Genomic DNA, 21,633 nt, shown 5'->3' with positions numbered 1-21,633 from the left:
ATATAGGTGAACCGCGAAGAGGGACGCGTCTCCGGGCCGGCGACCCGCCGTCGCGTCTCGCCCTGCATCGTTGCTCGCCACACTCTTCTTGCTCTCCGCTGTTCTAGCTTTTCGACTTCCCCGCACTCTTGCTCCACAGTCATGGACGAAGACCTCATTGTCGTTGACGACTTTGAGCCCCAGAAACCGCTTACTAATGGCAACCACACTCACCCTGTTGCCTCAACTTCGACTCCGACAACGACGAGCACCCGACCCCAACGTGCCGCCGCTCGTCGACGAGGCTCTCCTAGCTATGACCCCGACTTCGTCTCCACGGAACGTACAACCCGCTCTCACACCAAAAGTCGCTTCGCACCAAAGCTCAAACTGAAGCTGAGCGACAAAGCCGCTGCCAATGCTCCTGGTGTCAGCTTTCTTGGTCCGTATGATAGGGAACTCGACTCGGACGATGAAGAGCTTTCATTCGAGGAGCAGTTCATCCTTAGGATGCCGGAGGGAGAAGACTGTGAGAGGTTGAAGAAGGCGGTGGCTAGTAGGGAGGTTGGACCGGACGTGTGGTTCAAATTCAAAGGTGCGTGGCGTTATGGCTTACTCCCGGATATCTTGTACGTTTTCCTGCTCTGATACGGCATTTTCGCTTTTTTGCGTGTGATAGACTCTCGAAGAGCTGTTTTCCACATAGGAAATCACATATACTCCTCTAAACTCGTCGACCTGCCATGCATCATCGAGTCACAGAAGACGCTCGACAATAAGCAGATGTTCAAGGTCGCAGACATATGTCAGGTCGACACCCTCGCTTTCTCTGGAATTTGTTCTGTTCTGACATCTAAGCGTTGTGTGTAGATGTTGCTGGTTGAAGATAAGATCCCAAACGAGGATGCGCTAGGGAGCAACAAAACATTCAATATTGACGACTTCATCTGGCCACACGGTATCTCACCACCCCTCCACCATGTCCGCAAACGTCGTTTTCGGAAGCGTATCAACAAGCGGACTATCGAGAGCGTCGAGCAAGAAGTCGAACGATTGCTGGAGGAAGATTCTATGGCTGACGAGGTCAAGTTCGGTTCGTGTCAATCTATCAGTATAGCTAACGCTGAGGATATTGACCCTATCATTCATTACGTTCAGACGTCCTCGATAACGTCAATCCCGACCTTTCAGACTCCGAATACCTTGAGCGGGAGGATGAACCTCTCGACCCTCAAACACCCGGTGGCCTCGCTTCTGAGCTCGGTGACGCTCCCACACCTGCTGCAGGCGCATTAGAGAAACATAGCGATGACGAGGAGCTAGACGAGGATGACGAAGGAGACGGTGACATCGATGAGGAGCTCGCAGCCGAACTTGATCTCGCGCTCAATGACGAGCAGGGGGATGAAGAAGAGGACGAAGAAGATGAGGAGAGTGAAGATGAAGACGAGGATGATGAGGACGAGGACGAGGATGACGAGATCACACAGGCTCGTCAGCTCTTGAATGAAGAGATCGGAGACTTGGAGAAGGCGGTTCAGAAGAAGGAGCACGAGGTGGCTAGTGCGGGCAACCCGCTGATCAGGAGGAGGTTCGAGGATATGTTGAAGAAGTTGAGTGCGGACCTGGAAATGAAGAGAGCGCAGAGGGACGAGATGAGGGAAAAGGCGAGGAGGAAAAAGCTGGGACTTCCGGAAGATGATGGGGCTGGAGATGATTCAGGCGGGGAAGGAGCGGGTGAGGGTGACGATGACGGTGAGGAGGGCGGTCACGGCGACATGGAGTTGGCCATGGAGCTTGCCATGGCGATGAGTGGACCCCCTGGACCACTCGGCATCCCTCAGCAAGGACCACCCGATATGATTGATGAGGATATGGATCTGTTTGGTGGTGATGGTGAAGATGACGGTATGGATGTTGCTGCAGGGTAGTTCCGGCTGTCGTGCGTGACCTTCATCCTCTGTATTTTTAATCTTATCCTCCACGTTGTAATTATAATCCAGTGCTTTCTGACCGTATTATCCTTAGTCCTTAGCGCTCGCGCATTCATCGCTTGTAAGGACTGGCATAATGCATGGCGGCTTCAGGCTTTACTGGATTTGGGGCATTGTTTGTCCATTCGCCGATGCCTCCGCTCACCATAAGGTTATCGGCTAACTAGCGATTCTGTTCAATGGATCCATTAACAAAAAAAAATGGAATGCTGGAGGGTCAAATCTTCGAAGATACGTGTCACATAGCATGTGTTCAGTCTGACACGTCCGTTGGTCGTTCCTTGTCCATGTTTTCCCTGCATAAATTCCCAGTTTCATTTAATGTTTTCCACCCGATGAATGTTTTGGATTTTAATAAGGTCTGTATCTGTCTGCGGGAGTAACTGGTATTTATTGAATTCATCGGAACGGGGTTGTATACGCCATGCTCCAGGTGCTCGGCGTGCTTTCAAGAACGACGATTCACGTGACTCATTTCGCGCCACAAAAGCTTCGTCGCGTCGCATCGAATCCTCTCCGTCCGACCACCACCACCTTCCATACCCCTCAAGATGCAAGCACAGGCCACCAGGGAAGTACAGGTATGTGTTCTTACTTCTGGGTACTGTAGTGTTGTCTGACCACTATACGGGGCCCCAGAAACAGAAGACGATCTCGCCGGCGCAGTCCACCGCCACAGTGCAAGCCTTGCTCAGGGCAAGCCTAGGGGCTATCACATACTTGAGGTACGATATATGCTATCAATATCACACAAGATAACACGCTCATTGTATTATATTCCTCTTGACAGAGATCTGCTTCCTCAAGATAACTTCTGTCAAAGTGAGTATCTTTTTCTGCAGAGCGCCGAGCAGTTCATCAATGAACGTCTACCTACATTACAGGTTACTTGACCTCCTCCGGCGCATCCTCTCAGGGCTCAATATCCGACTCTTTCTCTCAATCTCAATCATCTCAGCCCTCTGACGTCAACAGCACGCCCCTTCTCTCCGCCGATGGGACATTTGGAGAACGTGCCCTCAGTGGGTATAAAGTCAAAGTGGTGCAAAGGGGTTGGTCGGCCGAGGGCGACAGGTTGCTTGACTATCTGGTGCGTTCCTCTAGTCACTGCTCCCGACGTATGCGTGAGCTGAGCCCGTTATATGCGTGTAGGAGTATGGGCTTTTTGACGCTATTGAGAAGAAGTACCTTCGGAGCTTCATCTTCGCGATCTATCTGGTACGAATAGTTCGTTCGTTTATTCTGAAATGAAGGCTGATATACATGTCAGGACGAAAACGACCCAAATAAGTAGGCATATATTCTTGTATAACTCTCATTTCGCTCGCTCTAATATCTGTTTGCAGCATTGTGGAGGCTTACACTTTCAATTTCAAGGTGATTACCCCCTTTCCCTCGATTTCATAGCATATACTGACCCTTCAATCGACCGGCTGTAGTACTATGCAGTCCCGGGGACTGACACTGTCGTTCCAGTCATGTCTCTAGGAGACGAGTTACTAAAGCTTTCGTTGAATGGGAAGAAGGCGATAGATCCGGCGACGGAAGCTATCAGGTCCGGGAGGATGCCAACTATGAATGATGTGAAGAGGGCCATAAAGGTCCGTGATCGCTACTTCAACATATGTCTCTTTGTCCGACTAAGTCTTTTCCAGTCCTTGGTCAAGTCTCTGGTCATGGTGACTCAACATATGGATTCTCTGCCAAGTCCGTCTATAGCATATATTGAACCTCGTATAAGCTTCTAAACCACACGTTTTAGGGCGCAAATTTGTGTCGGTCAAAGCGTTCTATTACCCCCATACCCCGGACGACTATGAGCCGTACGTTTATCTACTCTCCAATTGTCGACAGTGTCCTGATAAAGTTACCCAGTCCCCATTTTGAACCGGGAGATGTCGATAAGGACAGGTGGTTCTTCACAACCCATGAGCGGCAAGAGGCTCCGGAGAAGTTCAGTATCGGGAGTATAGATAGCGGTCATCATGGGTATTTAGACTCATACCTCTCGCTCTTTCCTCAGCTCGCTTCATTTAGCTCATGTGAACCTGTTTCTTCGCATTCCAGAGTTAATATCAGTGTCGCCTCTGTGTCCGGATGCATCCCCTCCTCTAAACAGAACGCTACGGCACCATTTACAGCACTCGACTCTGGCCCTCATATCGCATCGACCTTCGTCGAAGACGAAGCTTCTCGGCGCGCACATATCGAAGCTACCAAACGCGACGCCATGCAGCGCAAGGTGGTTTGGGACGCCGAGACGTTCGGACGGATCGACATGGACGACCTCGATGCGGAAGGAGAGGTCGACTCGGAGTATCAGCCGTCAGGAAGTCAGGCGGAGAACCTCACGCAGACTGCTGGTGTAGTTGATGGGGAGTGGGCACCCTTAGGTGTCAGAAATGAGAAGGGGGATATCATACCGTTGTCGTTCGCGGAGAAGGAGGCCCTCGCTAAAGAGAACGAGGCGATGGAAGTGGACGAGGACGATGAGGTTACGCAAGAGCAGTTTATTGCTGGTCAGCGGGAGAACGTACCAACTTGCATTCGGAAGCTTGTTTGTCTCCTTCCATTTTCCCTCCCCTATCGCTTGGTTCTCTAACCATTTCGCTACTTTCCAGGCCGGTAAGGGTCAAGAGGTCGACTTCGACATCGAACCGACACAAGTCGTCGAACACACCCAACTCGCCACTCAGATTGTCTCTACACAACGTCTCGGTCCCCCCACTTCCTGGAACGAGTCTTCCTCGCCAGCTCGTGCCAACGTTGCCGCCTCGTCCGCGACGCAGAGAAGCAGCCTCCCTCCGTCTGAGCTGGCTATGGAGCTCGATAGTAGCCTTGATATAAGTCGTGGCCTGGATACCCAGATGGTCATCGATGCTGACCCTAGTCAGAACCATGATGAGATACTTAGTATGTGCAATGTTCTTCGTGCTATGCATCTTGCCGATGCAGCATCCTATCATACCTTTTCCAGACACGGAGACGCAGATCGTGGACGATGATCCTATCCAGTCCTTCGAAGGCGAATATGATCAATACGACCAGCGTGGACGTTCTCCTACTCCAGTCCCACAGAAGAAAGCCGCCCAACGCTCGAAAATGCGGCAAGTCTCGAGTCAGGATGAGGACGATGCCCTCCAGTGTCTCTGCGGAATGAACGTCAGTCGCACTTTTGTTTATCACATCCTTCAATGTCAAATCTTACTGTTTATGCCATTCTATAAAGCTTCTTGCTGGAACTCTTGTCGAATGCGAGGGTGGGTGCGGGAGGTGGCATCACATCTGGTGCATGGGGTGAACAATCTGCGATTTGTCTCCTGAGCTTTTTGCTTCTGACCAATTTACTAGATACCACTCCGAGAAAGACAAACGCCTCCCAACCAAGTTCACCTGCTTCGAGTGTCGCATCCGCAATCACGACAGCTGGGAAATGATCTACATACAGTCTTGGTGCCAGGAGATGTTCTCTCAATACAGTCGTCTGGCGCTCTTCAGGCACGTCTTTCGTTCAGACTTTCGCCTGCGGTGTAGACTATTTCTGAAAGTGTGGCGATAACATTATAGACGATCTATCAAGATCGTGGAGGTGCACGAGCCAAGATCGCATGTTGAATTTACGAGGCTTCTCAGTCAGTCTACCGGTTGGGAAACACTCCTTGATGCAGTCTAACCTAGGCCATCCAATAGAGTGTGAAGCACAACTCGCTGGTCAACTCTTCAAGAGACTTGAGACCGAAGGTATGGGAGTTCTCCTCTCTCCCCCCATGGACTCGCCCGTAATTATCATTCCTTCTTTATTAAAAGGTTTCCTCACCGCGTCCGAGGAGGCTCCCAACAAGTCACATAAGAAGAAGGCGCCGAAAGGAAAGCAACGCAAGAACCTCACGAAATTGGAGTATATCTTCGTTAAGTCGTCGAAGCGAACCACGAAGTATCACGATTACTTCAATCCTAGCCCAGAGGTTGAAATTAGGTTGATCGGGATGGAGAAGAGGGTAAACAAGCGAAATTTTGGGTGTGTAAAGACTCGTATAAGTATTGATTTGGGCGTTTTCTTAGATGCTGGAGATCAAGGCCAAGAGACGAGAGGCAGACATAGAAGATATGGATACAAAGTACACCGGGTTTTCCGCCTCATTGCCATCCGTAGCTAATACCTTAACCGCCCGTCTAGCGAAACAAACGGTCACTCCGCGTCTCGCCACCTCACCCCGCGCAACAACATGGCGCCACCTGTGCCTGCACCTGCACCCCTTGCGCCCTCACGCAGCTTCAATTTTAACCAAACATTCAACCCCCTTGATCCTCCTGCCGAATGCTCGCAGACACAGCAAGAAGCATCCCAAACGCAAGAAGAATCTCAGGATTACCCACCTGACTTCTTCCTCCAAGCACAAAATCGCGGATCGACAGGGACTCAGAGTGTTTCCGGGCATAAGAGGAAGCTTGTGGACTGTGACAATGGTGCTGATGATGAATCTGGGCCTGGGTCGCGAGTGAAGACGAGGAAGAGGTCAAGGATATCTATTGCGCCTGCTCTCGACCTCTGTGATTAATTTTGCGTGCTGGTGACTCGGAGGATGGCTGTTGTGTCCGGACTTGGCTGGACTAGACTCTTTTCTCTTGCTATGATCACAGGGAACCCGAACGCTGTGAGCTGGCTGTTTTTTGCTGAAGTCTTGGCGGATATCTTGCTCTTTCTTGTTGCTAGGCCATCCCTCAAATGGAATCGGATGGATGTGGACTCCATGTACGTGCTTCGACGGCTCTGAGACTATAGTATGCATATGTCACTGTATTTGTATCACTGTTTTGAAGTGAACCGCTAACTTGTGGATACTTCTTTGAAACACTGGAACATGATTCGCGAAGGCCTTGTTCTCCCTTTCAAAATCACCATCTGCCATTAACGACAATGGAGAGAAACCCGGTATGAATCTGCACCTCAAAAAATACACACAGATGAAGCAAGTTATCGCAGAATGTATGAGTCCGCCCTCATCAATGATGAGATCAGCTCATCAATATTCCTCGTCTTCATAGTCCTCGTCTTCGTCATCATCGCGATTGTATGGGTTGTTGTTGGCATGCTCCATTGGTGCTTTGTCCACCGATTGCATGTGTCCCTTACTTGGTGGTAGGGCTTCGAACTGGGCTTTTCTTTGGTCGGCTTGGTCGTCCACCGGTGTCCCTTTCGCTAGCTCAAGCCACATCTTCGCCAAATATCTAGACGCCCAGTCCAAACAAGTCACCAGCGTCAATTAAAGCCAAGGAAAACAACAAGAGCATCTTCGAACGTACTGTGCTTCTGTACCTGCACACCACCCGGACGTAGTATCTCCCAAACCAAGACAACGTGCCATCTGAGGAAGCGAGAGATCCTTCCCATTTACTGGGTTGAGCGCATTGATCATCTGGCTGACATCGACACAGTGAATATCTCCGCGTCGGAGGTCGTGGCGTGTTGGTGGCGATCGGCTGCGTCTTGGTCTGGCGCGAGGATCTCTGGAGGAAGAGGCGTTGTGTGGTTGTTCGCGTTTAGGTGAGCGGGAGCGGGCTCGTGGGCTATCGTAGCTGCTTAAAGTAACGAGTAAAAATACTGGCTAGCTGTGCCAACTATAAGGGTGAGCAGAAGTATACCTGAATAAACCTCCATCTTGTGGCACCTTCTTCCATCTCGAAATGTTGACCTTAAGTTTCTGCAGTGCTGCACCCACCAAGCTTCTGTTGGCGACATCCGTACGGAGAGGTGCTTCATCGTAAACAAGGATTATGACTGGCTCGGAAGAGGATTCCAGGGAGGTGAGGAGTGTTTGGATATTCAACGAGAGATCTGCGAAGGGAAGGGTTTGAGATGTTGTTTGTGAACCCGGTGCAGCTGGCTTTTGATTATTGTCAGTAACCTTGAGATGGAAGTAAGTTGAGAATGATCAAGTCTTCTACATACCAATCTCTCCAACCCCTTCTTCTTAAGAGCGCTCTTCTCCTTACAGGTCAGGTGGTGTGTCTCACCAAACACCAACTGGTTTTCCCCCTGGTCAATGTTCCTTGCCACACGGAACGTCGTGTATCCGACGTCGAGGAGCTGAAGACTTTCTGCATCGCGGAGCCAGTCCAGATCCTCAGCCCAATAGTTTAAGGCGAGAGCCACGAACTGAACGTCACCAAGGACATCTCGACGGTATCGTCGATCCAATCCGAGGTATACAGGATCAAGATCATGACGAAGTATTTGGTAAAGAATCCTGTCCCCGACAAGAGGATTAGTCTCGAGGCGGGATGAAATGGTACGGTACACTCACCTCGAATGCTCAAATGCCGCTCTTTGCCAACCTCTATCCGTCACCGCCCTTCCATCACTCGCAATTGTAACATAATACCCCTTATTCGCAGAGCTCGTATCCATATCCTTGCCCTTCTTTGCCTTCGACCCACTAGCCTTGGGCTTCAGCCATTCCATTTTTGTCTTCAGCTCATTCACATTATCGAAGTGTATGGGGCTGAGGGATAGGAAATTGTAGGCTTGCTTGTAGTTGTTGACCTGACGGCGGGCTTTATAGGTTGGGATGAGGAGTGAGGATGCGCCGTTGGGCAATATACCTAGCGTTAAATGGTAAGACAGTTAGTTGATAAATACGAACATAAAACCGAACAGCAGACGCAGTGGCGAGAAACATTTCGTGACGCCACACAATCGACGGAAGTAAATCTGGGCGGATCTGGGCGCGCACTCACCGAACACCATATCAAGCCCCTGTCCCGATCCACCACACCAGCTCCATATAGCATTGTAGTCCGGATTCCAGCTGATATGACACGGGTCCTGCGTGTTAGTGATCCGACATTGGCCAGCCATTCCTCCCATGATCCTGTAGCGGTAAAGATGCACCTTTGTTGACCGTAAGGATAGTCGGCCTTCCAACCACCGACTTGATAGTAGGCTCCAGCCATAGTACGCAAGTTACGTTTATATAGGACCCCAGGGCTCGATAGGAGGTGTACGGACGGAGGCAGCTCTAGACAGCTCCAGTGCGCGACGGGGAACGTGTGTATGAGGTCAACTTATCGACGCGACGCGACGCGTCATCCGAGCACACGGACGGAGCGCCACTCAAACATCCAAACAAAGTTGTGGCGCACCGAACGAGACAGCAGTCTATCATATCACATCATGATAGGCCATCATTCCACTTCTCTCTCCCTCCGTTCTGTTCTCAAAACCAGTCTCCAACCAAACTCTGAGCTCGATCTCTCTAGCCTGCGTCTTCGTTATGTCTTCTGACCGACAATCATCCATCGTCGCCCTAGTCTATATCATTCGTCACGGCGAAACCGACGAGAACCGCAAAGGGATCATACAAGGGCAGCTCGATACACGATTGAACGACGAAGGAAGGCTACAGGCTGAGAGGGTGGCCGAAGCCTTGAGAGATTCGCCGGTCCAGTTCGAGAGAGCGTGGACTAGTGATTTGGGAAGAGCTGTTGCGGTGCGTTCCCACTCCTTCATGAGAACATGAGTCAAACGCTCATTTCTATATGTGCGGCGCCCACAACGGAGGGTAGACCGCTGAGGCAATACTCAAATATCACCGGGATGTGAAGCTGGAGAAACAGAAGGAACTCAGGGAAAGGGTGCGCATTATCGATATATCCACTACTAATGCGTGGCTAACTCTATACATATTTACATTATGGCGTGAAGTACCTCGGCGAGCTGCAAGGCAAGCCTGCGACAGATCGTAGTATAATTGGGTACGAGACAGCGGAACGCGCGGAGGACATGTTGGCGAGGGGCCGCGGCTGGTGGAGGGACACCGTTCTCTCTTACACGTCCGATCTCACCGCTCCCAGTGCCCTTTCACCGCGCGATCCACCAAGCGTATTGGCAGTGAGCCACGGTGGCTTCATCAGCACTCTTCTGCGCGGACTCACGGCCGATGGGTCAGTAAAGTGCGCAGAGGGTGTCCAGGTGGGGCATTGTCCGAATACCGGGATAAGCATCGTCGAGATACATAGAACCGGCGAGGGGAAAGAGTTGAAGGGTCTATTGGTGCAGTATGGAGATATAAAGCATTTAGGGGGAGGGGTCGGCGTTGTGCAGGGTAATGCAGACGAGCAAGCTATGCCCAAGCCTCAGGACATTGCGGGATGTTAAAACCTTTGGGAGAAAGAACACGATTTTCAATACGTAGATGAAGATAGATCTTGGGGACGAAGACTAGACATAGACAGTACCCAGAATATAGTATCACCTTTACATGGTTATGTGGCTTCCAGCGAAGGCCACAATGAGAAGGTAAAAACGATATGTGGCAGCGTCGCATCGGATATTGACATGCCCAACTGCTTCAATCAGATTGAGGCGAGTCTCCAATATCGGCCAGAAACCCATTTGTAGGCCGACAACGCGAAGATATTTCGCTGATACATACTGTAGGCTGGCAATCAGGCGCAATTACTGAGAAAGGCGACTCTTCCTCAAACCCGGTAAATGACGAGACTCGAAGATGGAGCTGTGATCGTATCTTGATGGTAAAGCAGGTCTTAGGATAAGCTCGAGCAACCTGAGTACTCAGATGTCTCTACCTTTCATGCTCCTGCAGTCCCGTAAGTGATATTGCCTGGCAGAGGGTTGCGGTGACGGACTTACGTCGAAGTGCTCGGAGTAGTTGACCGTAGTGATCTCCGTCTTGCGTCCTGTGGCAAGTGACGCTATTCAATGTTTTTGCAAAGCTTAGACAGCAACGATATTTCAGTTTTTCCGATAGATCAAGGCAAGCTACGCACCGAGAGGGTGGAACGGAGAATATCATTCACGGGTGGGTGGGCAGTCATGCCATAGTTCTGTTCGCAAACTCACTGCGAATCTGAGCCTCCAGAACCGAACCGGAAGTCCACGTCCAGGTTCACAATATATCTATAAACCGAACGCATCAAGAATTATCTGCTCGCCAAGCATCTGATGATGAATGTTGGATTGGATTGTTCTCCTATAACAGAAGGTAAACAAAGTCTTCATCATCGTGATGGTACACATTCGCGCAGGCTTTGTGGGAAATGTTTCCTTTGGTGAACGAGCTTCATCTTTCTCCGAAGTGACGACAAAATAACCGTGTCCAGCGTGTCCAGCGAGAAACGGTTGAAAATGACTCCATGGCCTTTGGAACTTACTTGTGTCAATGTGGATCCAGTCCCGAAGCTCAGGTAGAGGGGCTAGTAGATCATACGACAGTCACCTTAGTCGGTAGCAACCGTGTGACGAATGCTTCGTCAAGATTGGCTTTAGGCAAGTGAGCAAGGCGACTCTTGAAAATTTATGGTGCGAGGTGTACGAGGAAGATTCAAGGAAGGAAGGCCAAAGGTAGATTCGAGCAACTTTCCAAAGTGGCGCTGGGGAAGTCGGCTCCGGGATGCTCCGGGGAGGCGGAAACGGCAACGCCACAAATCGAATGAGGACTGCATGACTTTGTCAGTACGATCCACAAGCGCTCAGTGTGGTCGGTAGGTTCTAACTCGCGCATGGATGGGGCAATCGCCTGTTTACTTATGACTGTCTCAGATCAGCATCATGATCAGTCTCTGCGCTTCTTTAAACCCGTTCTTTTCATGAGGGCTGGCGTGCGACTCGGAGTGCTGTCTTCTCGGTGACTTGGCCCTGAATAGATCATATCTAGTATAAAGACTCTTCACGATCCTCCCACACATTCTGCACTGGCTTGTTTCCCCCGTCCATCTGACATACTGACCAGCTCCTGGGGTAGTCCTTCTTTGTCAGTCGACTTCCGCTGTGCTCTGAGTCTTAGGCCCTTCGGTGCACGCTAGACCTCTGCTGCCATGGAGGCTAAACACAGTAGTACAGAGCTATCGCAGAAGTCTACCAAGAATAACTCTGGGTCCAAGCACCTCGTCGTGGACTCGTATACCGTCGATGAAGCAGCAGCTCTGACCGCTGGCCAGGATTTTCATGTCACACCAGAAGATGCTGCCCGCGTCAGGTGAGTACTATTGGTGATTTTGTGATTCGTACACTTATTCCTTAATCACTATGTCGTATTCTGCAGACGGAAGATTGACTTGCATCTTATGCCCCTCATGTGCCGTGAGTCTGATATCCCTGACCCAAAAACGTAACAAACGTTGATCATCATGACGGGGCCGCAGTGCTATATCTGTGCGTTCACTTCAAACACTGGCTCTAAATAAAGCTTATAACATACATTGCCCAGGATGACCTTCATGGACAAGACGACCCTGGGACAGAGTGCGACTTTGGGAATATTGTACGCCAATCTTCCTGCTCCTCGTCGTCAGTTGTCTAAGATGACGTGCAGGACAAGTGCCAAACTGACGACGGACGAGTTCAATTGGCTGGGGACAATCTTTTACATTGCATATTTATTCTTTCAATGGCCACAAAACCTCGCGCTACAGCGTTTCCCCGTTGGCAAGTGGATGAGGTCGGTCCGAGCCACGGTTCTTCCTGTGAATATTGGACTACTGATGGATCGTATCTGGACCAGCGTCAACGTATTCGTCTGGGCCGTAGCGCTGCTGTGTCACGCTGCATGCAAGTCTTTCGGCAGCCTTTTTGCTGTCCGGCTGATTATGGGCATAGCGGAAGGAGCGATAACTCCTGGATTCATGCTCTTGACATCTATGTTTTACACTCGTGTAGAGCAGACAAGGCGCGTTGGCTACTGGTGTGAGTCACCTTGTTTGTTATGTTTCTTTTGCTTATTTAATGGGTCTTGCGCAGTCTTGATGAATGGGGTCGCCATCATCATCCTCGGTTTTGTGGCTTTTGGGGTTTTGCATACCACCAACGAGAACTTCCAACCATGGCAATGGTACGTTCGCCCCCCAACTTTGACGCTCCTCATCTGCGGTTCTGATGCATGTTTTGTGCATGCGATTGTCACAGGCTCATGGTCATCACCGGCTTGATTACGCTGATCATTTCTGTCATCTTCTGGTTCTTTTTCCCGGACTCACCTATGACTGCACACTTCTTGAGCGAGGATGAACGTCTCATTGCGGTCGAACGTATCAAAGTGAATCAAGCTGGAGTCGAGAATAAGCACTTCAAGCGTGACCAGTACGGGTTACATCTTATGCGTACGGGGCGGTTTGAGCTGAACTCCCTACTTTCTAGATTCGTGGAGACTATGTGTGACCCGAAGACGTACCTTCTCTTCTTCTTTGCGGCATCCTCTAATGTTGTCAATTCGGTGAGGCTTCTCACTGCCGGCATAGCAATGTTCAGGGCTCAAGTGCTCATAGTTCATCGTATGCCATATAGCTCACGAACCAACGGCAAATCATAGTCAAGCTCTTCGGATTTTCTACCATAGACACAACCCTCCTTGGTTGTGTCGATGGAGTCGTCGAGAGTATGCATCACAGTTTCCTGCATACAGAGAACGCAGGCTCAACTTGACATCTCCAAGTTCTGGTGATCTGGCTCGGTGTGTTCTTGGCCGCACACTTCAAAAATGCCCGCGTCTACTCTGCAATATCTCTCTACGTGCCTGCGATATTGGGTTCCATTCTTGTTACCACACTTCCAGCTGATAACAAGGTCGGGCGGCTTTTCTCATACTGGATCTCGAGTGCGTCCATGTTCTTTCCAGGTTTGATTGAATCCTGCGCTTATGCACCTGTTCTTCAGTCTTTGCATTCCCGCCGTTCGTCATTGTCCTTGGTTGGGTTGGCCAAATCACCGCTGGGCACACAAAGAGTCAGTCGTCTTCCCTATATGTATTCTCGTCTCACACTTTTGATTGTTTCCAATGGCATGTAGAAACTACTACGAATGCCGTCGTCCTCATCGGTTACTCGGTCGGGAACGCCGCTGGTCCTGCCATGTGGAAATCACAGTATCAACCTCTGTAAGCCCACAATGCATGATCGTAACAGAGTTGACTCTAAACTAACGCTTTGCTGATGCCTCGCTTCGTTGACAGGAACCACGTCCCTTGGGCCATCATCTCCGGCTGTTCATTTCTCTCTGCAATCATCCTGCTCATCACTCGCATCTACCTCGCGCGAGAAAACAATCTGCGTGACTCGGAGAACCAGGATAGCGTATATGACGACGCCGTCATCGTGGTGGAGGATGGCAGCAATGAGAAAGAGAAGGAAAAGAAGGTCGATAAGGTATGCATTCCATCTCTAACCGGGATGTTGTGGACGGTACTGAACAAAAGGTCCACACCTCCTATAAAGGCATTCTTGGACTTGACGGACAGGCAAAACCGCGACTTCAGGTATGTCTTGTGATTCCAGGCAGTTCGGGGATTTCAGCTGGGTGGAAGATCATGCTGGTATTAGATTGCGTATCATAGACCACTTCTTGGGGTGTTATGGGCTCCTCGGTGTCAATATTATTTTCTTTCCTGATTTGTGGTTCTATACAAAGAAGAAAATACTCTCCTTTCTGCCGTGCATTGTCCCAGGGAAACCAACAACAAGTACAACAATCCAATACATAACACTACGGACAACACTACAAGAACGACGAAACCTTTACCGGCTTCCTCACTGCCGCAGAGTTCCCCTCCTTAAACTTATATGCCACCCTATATGCCTCCACCGCCGCATTAGAACTCTTGGCCCCGGGCCCATTCGCAGCACTCGATGAAGGCTTTCTGCCTCCAGCCTTGTTCGTTGACGGCGTGACCTTGATCGGACGTCCAAAGAAGTCGACAGCAGGCTTGTCAGCGATGTCGATTTCTTTTTCCGCTGGGCCTTTGGCACGTTTCCGAGGTCGGTCTTCCGGTCGCGCTCTCGACAAGGTTCCCTCCCCGGTGCCCCCCTCCCCTTCGCCAGGCTGAGGTTCGTCAGCATGATCGGCATCCGCTGTATTCCTGTGAGGTGAGGCGCAGGCAGGGCCGAAGTCCGTAAGTTAGAGTTCAAAACCCTGGCAGTGGGGAAAGTTTGGGTGCAGGGCGAGAAGGGAACGGGGGTAGCAGAATGGAGATCGTAGGGTATGGGTTGGCGCGAGTTTCGAACTTACCTGGCTCCGAAGAACGACGACGATTTACCGGCTTTCGTGCGCTCTACGGCCTCTGCTTGACGAGCGATAAGCTGGGCGTCAATCTGAAGCCCGATGTCGAGATTGTTTTCAGTAAGGCAGACTGGATATGGCGAGCACAGGGATCTACGTACCTCGGCGGCGACGAGGTGTCGGACGGCATAGCGAGACACTGCGATGTCGGAAGCTCGCTTCCCATCGTACGTCACGAACACATCGACGGGCCTACATCATGACGAAGGACGTTTGTGAAGTGACTTTGGGATGTAGCAGGAGAAGACTCACGGATCGAGTCTGTACACCAATTGTCCATCCTCTGCTTTCTCTTGAACGAATCGGAGCTCAAGGGAGACCATGATGCTGACCAATCGAGCCAGGAGAGCCTTCTCCTCCGGCCGGATGACTTGACTATTCACCTATGACATGCCGGAGAGTTAGTGACAAGGCTGACAACCGGAAAGGCAAGAGGCATTCGTACTGGGCGAAGAGGTGGAGAGATAATTCGGTTGATATATGGCGCGAACTCCAGATGGAGAATGTCATCGCTGATGAGGTCCCGGTGATGGCCCGTATTATGGCCATTACCCACACGGACGGAATGTGCGAGCGACTTAAAAATCTCCTCATTAGCTCGTGTTCGAGTAAAGTTCTGCATCACAGTAGGAATAAACAACAATTTAGCAAGATGGTCATACTTGAAGAGTGGATCTGGACCCACCTCCCAGTCAGCTTTAGGTCTTTCGACCTTTGGTCCTCCGCGTACATGGAAAAGCGGATAGAAGGCCACAAGGTTATACGCCAGGTAAGGCATCAACGCATACTCTCGCTCTGAGTACATCGTGCCAGAGAGCATGTCATACGAGACTAGCCACTCGTTACCCTTCATGTATCGAGTAAAGGTTCCGTCATGTTGATGTAGGTTGGCGTAGTGCTCGAAGCATCCTACGACATGAAGTCAAGCGATGGCAGAGTGAGCTAGAGGAAGGTGACATACCCAATGCCACACGATCTAAGGCCCCACTGGCCTCCACATCCCGACTGATCCTATCCACGTACTTCGAGTCCTGTTCTTCGCTCATCCCGAGCTCCTTCACTCTCTGTTTGTTCATAGGAGCGAAGAGACTGTTGAGGACAACATTGAACGAGGAGTCTGCTTCTTTCATCCCGGACGTGGCCTTGCGTACTATCGGCTCCGTCACGGTCTGATTCCGAGCTTTCAAGAGCTGCGGTAATGATGATAAAGAGTTAGCGTCACGATCAAAGAAGACGACAGACAAGTTGTATCTGAGAGGTACCTGAAGGGTGTTGAGACAACCCCTGAAATCGCCCATGCATACTCCGACCAGTGTCGTCAATGCTCTCGACTCTGCCTTCAAGCTTTCTTCCTCACAAATCTCTCGTAAACGCTTGACCATATGGAGATCTGCAGGTCTTGAAAACCGAACGATGCGTGCCAGAGGTCGTAGTTTTGCCAACGAGGAGGCATACAAGTCGTTGCATATACAGATGATAGGACGGAGAAGTGGCCGTTGGCCGTTGGCTTCTTTCTTCTTTCGCCCTACAGAAATGATTAACCACCGTGTGGGAAGAGATAATATAGACTTACGCTGATTCGATGGCTTTTCTAGTGCCATTTGTGTCAATTTATAGATGAAACCTGCACCCTGCTAGACTGTAAGCACGTAAACGCAATTAAACCAACAGCAATACTTACATTGTCACCACCTCCCGTCGCACCATCGATCTCATCTATCACGACCAGGTTTGGTCTTGAGCTGCCTACAGCGGCCCCAGATTCTATGGCCGGACGTATTCGTTCTTCCACTACGGAGGCCGAGCGAGCATCACTGGACAGAATATTTCAGAAAATGCCGGAAGAAGAAGACCTGGTGACACAGACCTAGCATTTATCTCGAAGACATTGTATCCTGCTTGTCTCGCCACAACATGAGCCAATGTCGTCTTACCCAAGCCAGGTGGGCCAGAAAGCAGCAAAATCTGGAAATATAGTTAGCATGAATCCGATATTATGGCAGTGAGTGTCCGAGCCAAACCTTCTCGTATGGCCGATGATACTGATCCGGCGGCTTTCCATCCACATTTTCTTCCCTGGCTCGCTTCTTGCCCTTTTTCTTGCCAAACACACAGTAATCCCATTCCTTCACCCAGCCCAGAACCTCTCGATGTAAGCGCTCGTCACCGATTAGGTCTGTATACTTTTGTGGGCGATATTTGTCGACCCATAGCGTGTCTTCTGGTTTCACAGTAGATGAACTTGGGCGATTGAGAGCATCCACTCGGGCTCCCTCCCTAAGCAAAAGGTGTAGTCAATATCGCAAGAAGTTGTAAAACCTATGGGGCTACTTACTCTCGGGCTAATCTGATGGCTTCGTTGGATGACAGCTCGTCCATGAGTCGGTGAATTGGGACATCTAACAGTTTTCCCATTTGGGGAGTAGACGAACTCGGGCCCTGGAGACCATCACGAATGCCAGTTACTATTCGCCGCTTCTGAGAGAAGTAAAAGGCCTTACCGCAAGCAGCACATCCCTCTTCGTTTTCTTTCTCAAGAATATGGACTTTCCGTCGAATGTTGTAGCACGAATAGATGTTCGAGGAAGAATAGAGGTCATATGTCCTGCTCCGGTGCCCTTTGTGCGTCCGTACGGTCGCAGAATTTCTTCCGCGTCGGGAAATTCTGCCAGAGACAACTTTGAATCTCACTGGCATGCATCATAACGAAGTGGTCCTACCTTGAGACTGGGACTGTGATTGTGAGGTTTGAGGAAGCTCATCATCTGCACAGAGCTCAGTACATGAGTAATGCCGTAGAAGGTAGACCCGCGCCCACCGGCTGTACTACTTGTGCGGTTGAGCAGTCCGTTCGACTGCAGGGGGGAGAACGTCGTTGACTCTTCATCATGCAGGGATTGGGTGGTAGTTTGTGGAGAGGCTGCTTGGGTGTAAGGGAACTATTGGCTACGCAAGAACGACGTCTAAAACAGGCTTACAAGCTGGAGGTGAATCGGTCATCAAGAGGCCATTTGTCCCCAAAGGTGACATGCTTGCTTCTGGCGAAAGGAAAATGATCATTTCAGACCCAACCATAACTGACTCTGACTACAATATTGACGCACCTAAGTCCATACCCCGCTCCTTCGTAGGCTTCAGCAAGCCTGCCGATTTAAATGTATATTCCGCTTCCTCCTCCACCGTCTCTGAGTCCATATGCATATCGTCCTGAAGGCCGCTCTTCAAGGTATTAGTACGCCCAAGCAGCCCTGTCGGTTTGAAACCAAGGTCATCCTCGTCTTGGAACATATCGAGCTCGTCGGGCACAAGAGGTATGGGAGCATCACGTTTGAGACCCAGAAGACCTGTCGGCTTAAAACTATCGAGTTCCACGTCGCCAGACATTTTGATGTGAGAGAAAGCGATGATATGATGGGTGACTTGTGCAGAATTTTAGATGTCTATGAAAGCAGCGGGCAGTATGAAAGCTCTGAGTGAGGTGACGCGAGGCAGTTAAACGGAGACGCGTCTCGGGCTCGCGTCGACGCGCCTGTGGCTGAACCTCCATTGAACGGCCTTTGCCGGACACCGCAAACTTGCTTGTGCCACTGTGGCGTTGTTCACAAGATTGGCATTTTAATCACGTAGTTTGTGCATGGCTGATGCGCATAAGGAATACAGATTCACGAAACAGAAATCACGAAAACCAATGGATTAGTAGATACAGCCGTCGTACAACAACATTACAGATTTCCTTTCCAACCCTGTGTCCTCCCACCTTACGCCCCATTCACCTTTGGCACGCACCAGTCTGCACCAACCCGACTCGCAGCAGCCATGACGGCCTTTAGACCCGAAGCCGCAATATCCGTATCCGAAGCGACACCCCAGCCAAACTTCCTCGCACCTTGACCCTTCTCATCCACCTTCTCATACAATAGCTCCACATACGAAGCAGCCAGCACCTCCGTGCCCTCACCCAGCGAATGCTCGGAATATTCCCTGATGGACAACGTACCCTCCAGATGCGCATTCAAGCAAGCTAGGGAAGCAGATAGAGGACCGTTCCCAATGGCCTCCACCTTCCTCGTTTCGCCATGTAGGGCTAGCTCTCCTTTCAGGCGAATCTGCTTCTCGGGCAGATGCTCGAGATTGAACGACTTGAGCTCAACCTCCCTCATTCCTTCGAGGGCCTTCCATCCGTAAGTGGCCCTGAATAGCTCCGCTAGCTCATCGTACGAGATGACACCCTCCGTCTCGCGAGCCTTCCGCTGGACGACCTCGAAGAACACGGCCTGCAACGATCTCGGGAGCTGAACACCAAGGATGTTCAATAGCGCAGAAGCGACGTCGGATTGGTCTGAGCGAGCGTTGAACCCGACGCTTAGCTTGAGTTCGGGCAGAGGTCGATCTTCAATGTGCGCGTTCACTGCGCTGAGCACGGCTCGTAGCTTGGCGGTCGTTGAGTCCCGGTCTACTCCGACACCCCACCATGACTTGGCGGATTTGCGATCAGTAGGAGGTACGAGCTCGACGTATGCTGCGGCGCGTGGAGGTTGGCCGTCGGCTGCTTCGACGGGATGCTCGTTCAATTCGCGGAGAGCCAGGTCGATGTGTAGGGAGGTGCTGAGAGCGTCAAGGAGAGAGGAGATGGGGCCGTTACCGTCGCCGCGGATGACGCGCAGCTGGCCGTCGACGGTGACAGCACCGTCAAACATGTGGAGGTCCTCGGCGGAGGCGGCACCAGTGGGGTCGGGTACGGAAGACATCGTGAACGAACGTAGACCCAGCCTTCCCTCGTGCTTCCCCCCGCCATAGTGATATGTCTGGCGGAAAGCAGTCGTGATGTCCTCTACCGTCATCTCCCTTGCCTCCCGATCCGAAACCGCTTGTACGACCGAGTAGAAGGCGATTTGCATCCTTCTTGGGACGTCCAGGTGGAGGTACTGCTTGATAAGGTAGGCAATCCCTCCCTTGCCAGACTGCGAGTTGACACGGATGACGGCTTCGTAGTTCTGGCCCAAGTCCGCTGGGTCGATCGGCAAGTAAGGCATCTCCCATATTTCCTTCTCGCCTCTCGCTCTCTCTGCTGCATTTCGTTTCGCTTGTTCCTCGAAGCCCTTCTTGATGGCGTCTTGATGTGAACCGGAGAAAGCGGTGAAAACGAGCTCGCCGGCGTATGGGTGGCGTGGGTGGACAGGAAGATCATTGCATTGTGTGACGACGTCGATGACATGTTGAAGATCGCTGAAGTCGAGATTAGGGTAGATGCCTTGGGTGTAGAAGTTCAGGGCGAGATTGACGAGATCGACGTTGCCGGTACGTTCGCCGTTTCCGAACAGACAGCCCTCGATTCGGTCGCCACCAGCAAAGAGAGCAAGTTCGGCAGCAGCAATTCCAGTACCTGTTCGAAAGATTCAGTCCTGCAGACCCTTCTAGAGTGTAACGGCAGACACAAACCTCGGTCATTATGAGGATGCAAACTGATGATGATATTCTCTCGTTCCGATATGTGAGTAGAGAAGTATTCGACCTGTTACAGACCGTCAGTACAGAAGTGGAGCAAAAAGTGACCAATTGTCTCACCTGATCAGCGAAATGATTCGGTGGTGCAACTTCTACTGTCGCGGGCAAGTTGAAGATGATACGGTCATCGAAATTCGGACCAGCTCTACCCCACGTCTTCTTGACAGCTTCACAAACTTCGAGCGCAAAGTCGGGCTCGGTTTGGCTGAACGTCTCCGGACTATACTCGAACCTGAACTGGGTGCCGTACTTTTCTGTACACTCATCGGTGAGTTTGCGAACGACCGCAGTGTGTTTCACGGCTAGGGCAACAGTTTCTGCTTGGGAGTTTTTGAACACGACGGAACGGAAGAGGGGCGATACGGCGTTGTACATGTGAATGATTGCTCTTTTGCAGCCGGCAACGGAATCGACTGTCCTTTTAATCAAGTCTTCTCGAGCAGGAGTCAAGACCTAGACAGGACAAATGACCATTCAGTATCGATACAACCAGGTAGTAGACAAAGGTATAATTTTCATACTTGAATCCAGACATCGTCCGGAACGGAACCATTCTCAATAAGACCTCGAACGAAGTTGAAGTCGGTGTCACTAGCAGCTGGGTAGGCGACCTCAATCTCCTTGAAGCCACATTCGACGAGAAGGTTAAAGAAGGTCGTCTTTTGCTCGATGGTCATAGGATTGGCGAGGGCCTGATTTCCATCGCGGAGGTCAGTGGAGAGCCACACGGGTGGCTTGGTGAAAGTTTTGGTCGGCCATTGACGATTGTCAAGTTTTAGAGGTTTGTACGGCTTGTACTTTTCGTCGGGGTGGATGCTATATCATGAAAGGGGTGAACAGATGATGAATATATGGATGAAAGCTTGATGGTAAGAACGTACAGCATACACGGCATGATGAAAAATTCGTGAGGGAAAGAGCGTGGGCGTGAAACTTGGCAACCTTTATGGCAAAGAGGTCGAGTCGAGTCAGACTCGAGCACAGTAATAGAAGGGCCTGTAGCGGACAAGTGCTTTCGTCGGCTGTAGGTTTTTCATCCGCCCCCCTCGGCGAAGGCCTACCGATGTAATTCTGACCCCAGCTCCA

General features: G+C 50.8%; 6 protein-coding genes across 6 annotated transcripts; 3 read left to right on the top strand and 3 right to left on the bottom strand.

Annotated features, from left to right (window-relative positions):
- Nucleotides 1-138: 138 nt before the first annotated feature.
- Nucleotides 139-1,910, top strand: STEHIDRAFT_93300 (uncharacterized protein; the record flags this gene model as incomplete). The annotated part of the gene is made up of 4 exons (XM_007301257.1): nt 139-574; nt 659-789; nt 850-1,072; nt 1,138-1,910. 4 exons carry the CDS (start codon nt 142-144, stop codon nt 1,908-1,910), a joined length of 1,560 nt encoding a protein of 519 aa, XP_007301319.1.
- Nucleotides 1,911-6,891: 4,981 nt separating this feature from the next.
- STEHIDRAFT_145459 (uncharacterized protein) lies at nt 6,892-8,891 on the bottom strand. Its single transcript, XM_007301256.1, has 6 exons — nt 8,712-8,891; nt 8,279-8,576; nt 7,924-8,221; nt 7,617-7,858; nt 7,278-7,550; nt 6,892-7,202 (listed from the first exon to the last, which is right to left on the bottom strand). The coding sequence occupies exons 1-6, from the start codon at nt 8,839-8,841 to the stop codon at nt 6,998-7,000; spliced, it is 1,446 nt and encodes a 481-aa protein (XP_007301318.1). The 5' UTR covers nt 8,842-8,891; the 3' UTR covers nt 6,892-6,997.
- Nucleotides 8,892-9,247: 356 nt separating this feature from the next.
- Nucleotides 9,248-10,131, top strand: STEHIDRAFT_50803 (phosphoglycerate mutase-like protein; the record flags this gene model as incomplete). The annotated part of the gene is made up of 3 exons (XM_007300346.1): nt 9,248-9,463; nt 9,579-9,608; nt 9,679-10,131. 3 exons carry the CDS (start codon nt 9,248-9,250, stop codon nt 10,129-10,131), a joined length of 699 nt encoding a protein of 232 aa, XP_007300408.1.
- Nucleotides 10,132-11,810: 1,679 nt separating this feature from the next.
- STEHIDRAFT_50397 (MFS general substrate transporter) lies at nt 11,811-14,255 on the top strand (the record flags this gene model as incomplete). Its single annotated transcript, XM_007300321.1, has 14 exons — nt 11,811-11,971; nt 12,038-12,079; nt 12,203-12,256; nt 12,308-12,433; nt 12,497-12,678; nt 12,733-12,823; nt 12,898-13,077; nt 13,129-13,204; nt 13,276-13,366; nt 13,424-13,585; nt 13,645-13,713; nt 13,777-13,864; nt 13,940-14,132; nt 14,202-14,255. 14 exons carry the CDS (start codon nt 11,811-11,813, stop codon nt 14,253-14,255), a joined length of 1,569 nt encoding a protein of 522 aa, XP_007300383.1.
- A 139-nt stretch (nt 14,256-14,394) lies between these two features.
- STEHIDRAFT_75083 (P-loop containing nucleoside triphosphate hydrolase protein) lies at nt 14,395-17,682 on the bottom strand. The gene is made up of 14 exons (XM_007300565.1): nt 17,544-17,682; nt 17,378-17,481; nt 17,064-17,319; nt 16,910-17,007; nt 16,724-16,856; nt 16,616-16,673; nt 16,305-16,567; nt 16,004-16,232; nt 15,728-15,951; nt 15,488-15,658; nt 15,295-15,425; nt 15,144-15,234; nt 14,992-15,074; nt 14,395-14,842 (listed from the first exon to the last, which is right to left on the bottom strand). The coding sequence occupies exons 1-14, from the start codon at nt 17,640-17,642 to the stop codon at nt 14,482-14,484; spliced, it is 2,301 nt and encodes a 766-aa protein (XP_007300627.1). The 5' UTR covers nt 17,643-17,682; the 3' UTR covers nt 14,395-14,481.
- A 1,039-nt stretch (nt 17,683-18,721) lies between these two features.
- Nucleotides 18,722-21,566, bottom strand: STEHIDRAFT_166557 (2-isopropylmalate synthase). The gene is made up of 5 exons (XM_007301255.1): nt 21,429-21,566; nt 21,069-21,363; nt 20,608-21,000; nt 20,482-20,554; nt 18,722-20,425 (listed from the first exon to the last, which is right to left on the bottom strand). Exons 1-5 carry the CDS (start codon nt 21,440-21,442, stop codon nt 18,801-18,803), a joined length of 2,400 nt encoding a protein of 799 aa, XP_007301317.1. The 5' UTR covers nt 21,443-21,566; the 3' UTR covers nt 18,722-18,800.
- Nucleotides 21,567-21,633: the final 67 nt, after the last annotated feature.

This window comes from Stereum hirsutum (genome assembly GCF_000264905.1).
Source record: "Stereum hirsutum FP-91666 SS1 unplaced genomic scaffold STEHIscaffold_3, whole genome shotgun sequence".
In the NCBI taxonomy this organism is placed as follows: Eukaryota; Fungi; Basidiomycota; class Agaricomycetes; order Russulales; family Stereaceae; genus Stereum; species Stereum hirsutum.
The sequence above is the reverse complement of the archived record's forward strand: the minus strand, read 5'-3'. Positions and strand labels throughout refer to the sequence as shown.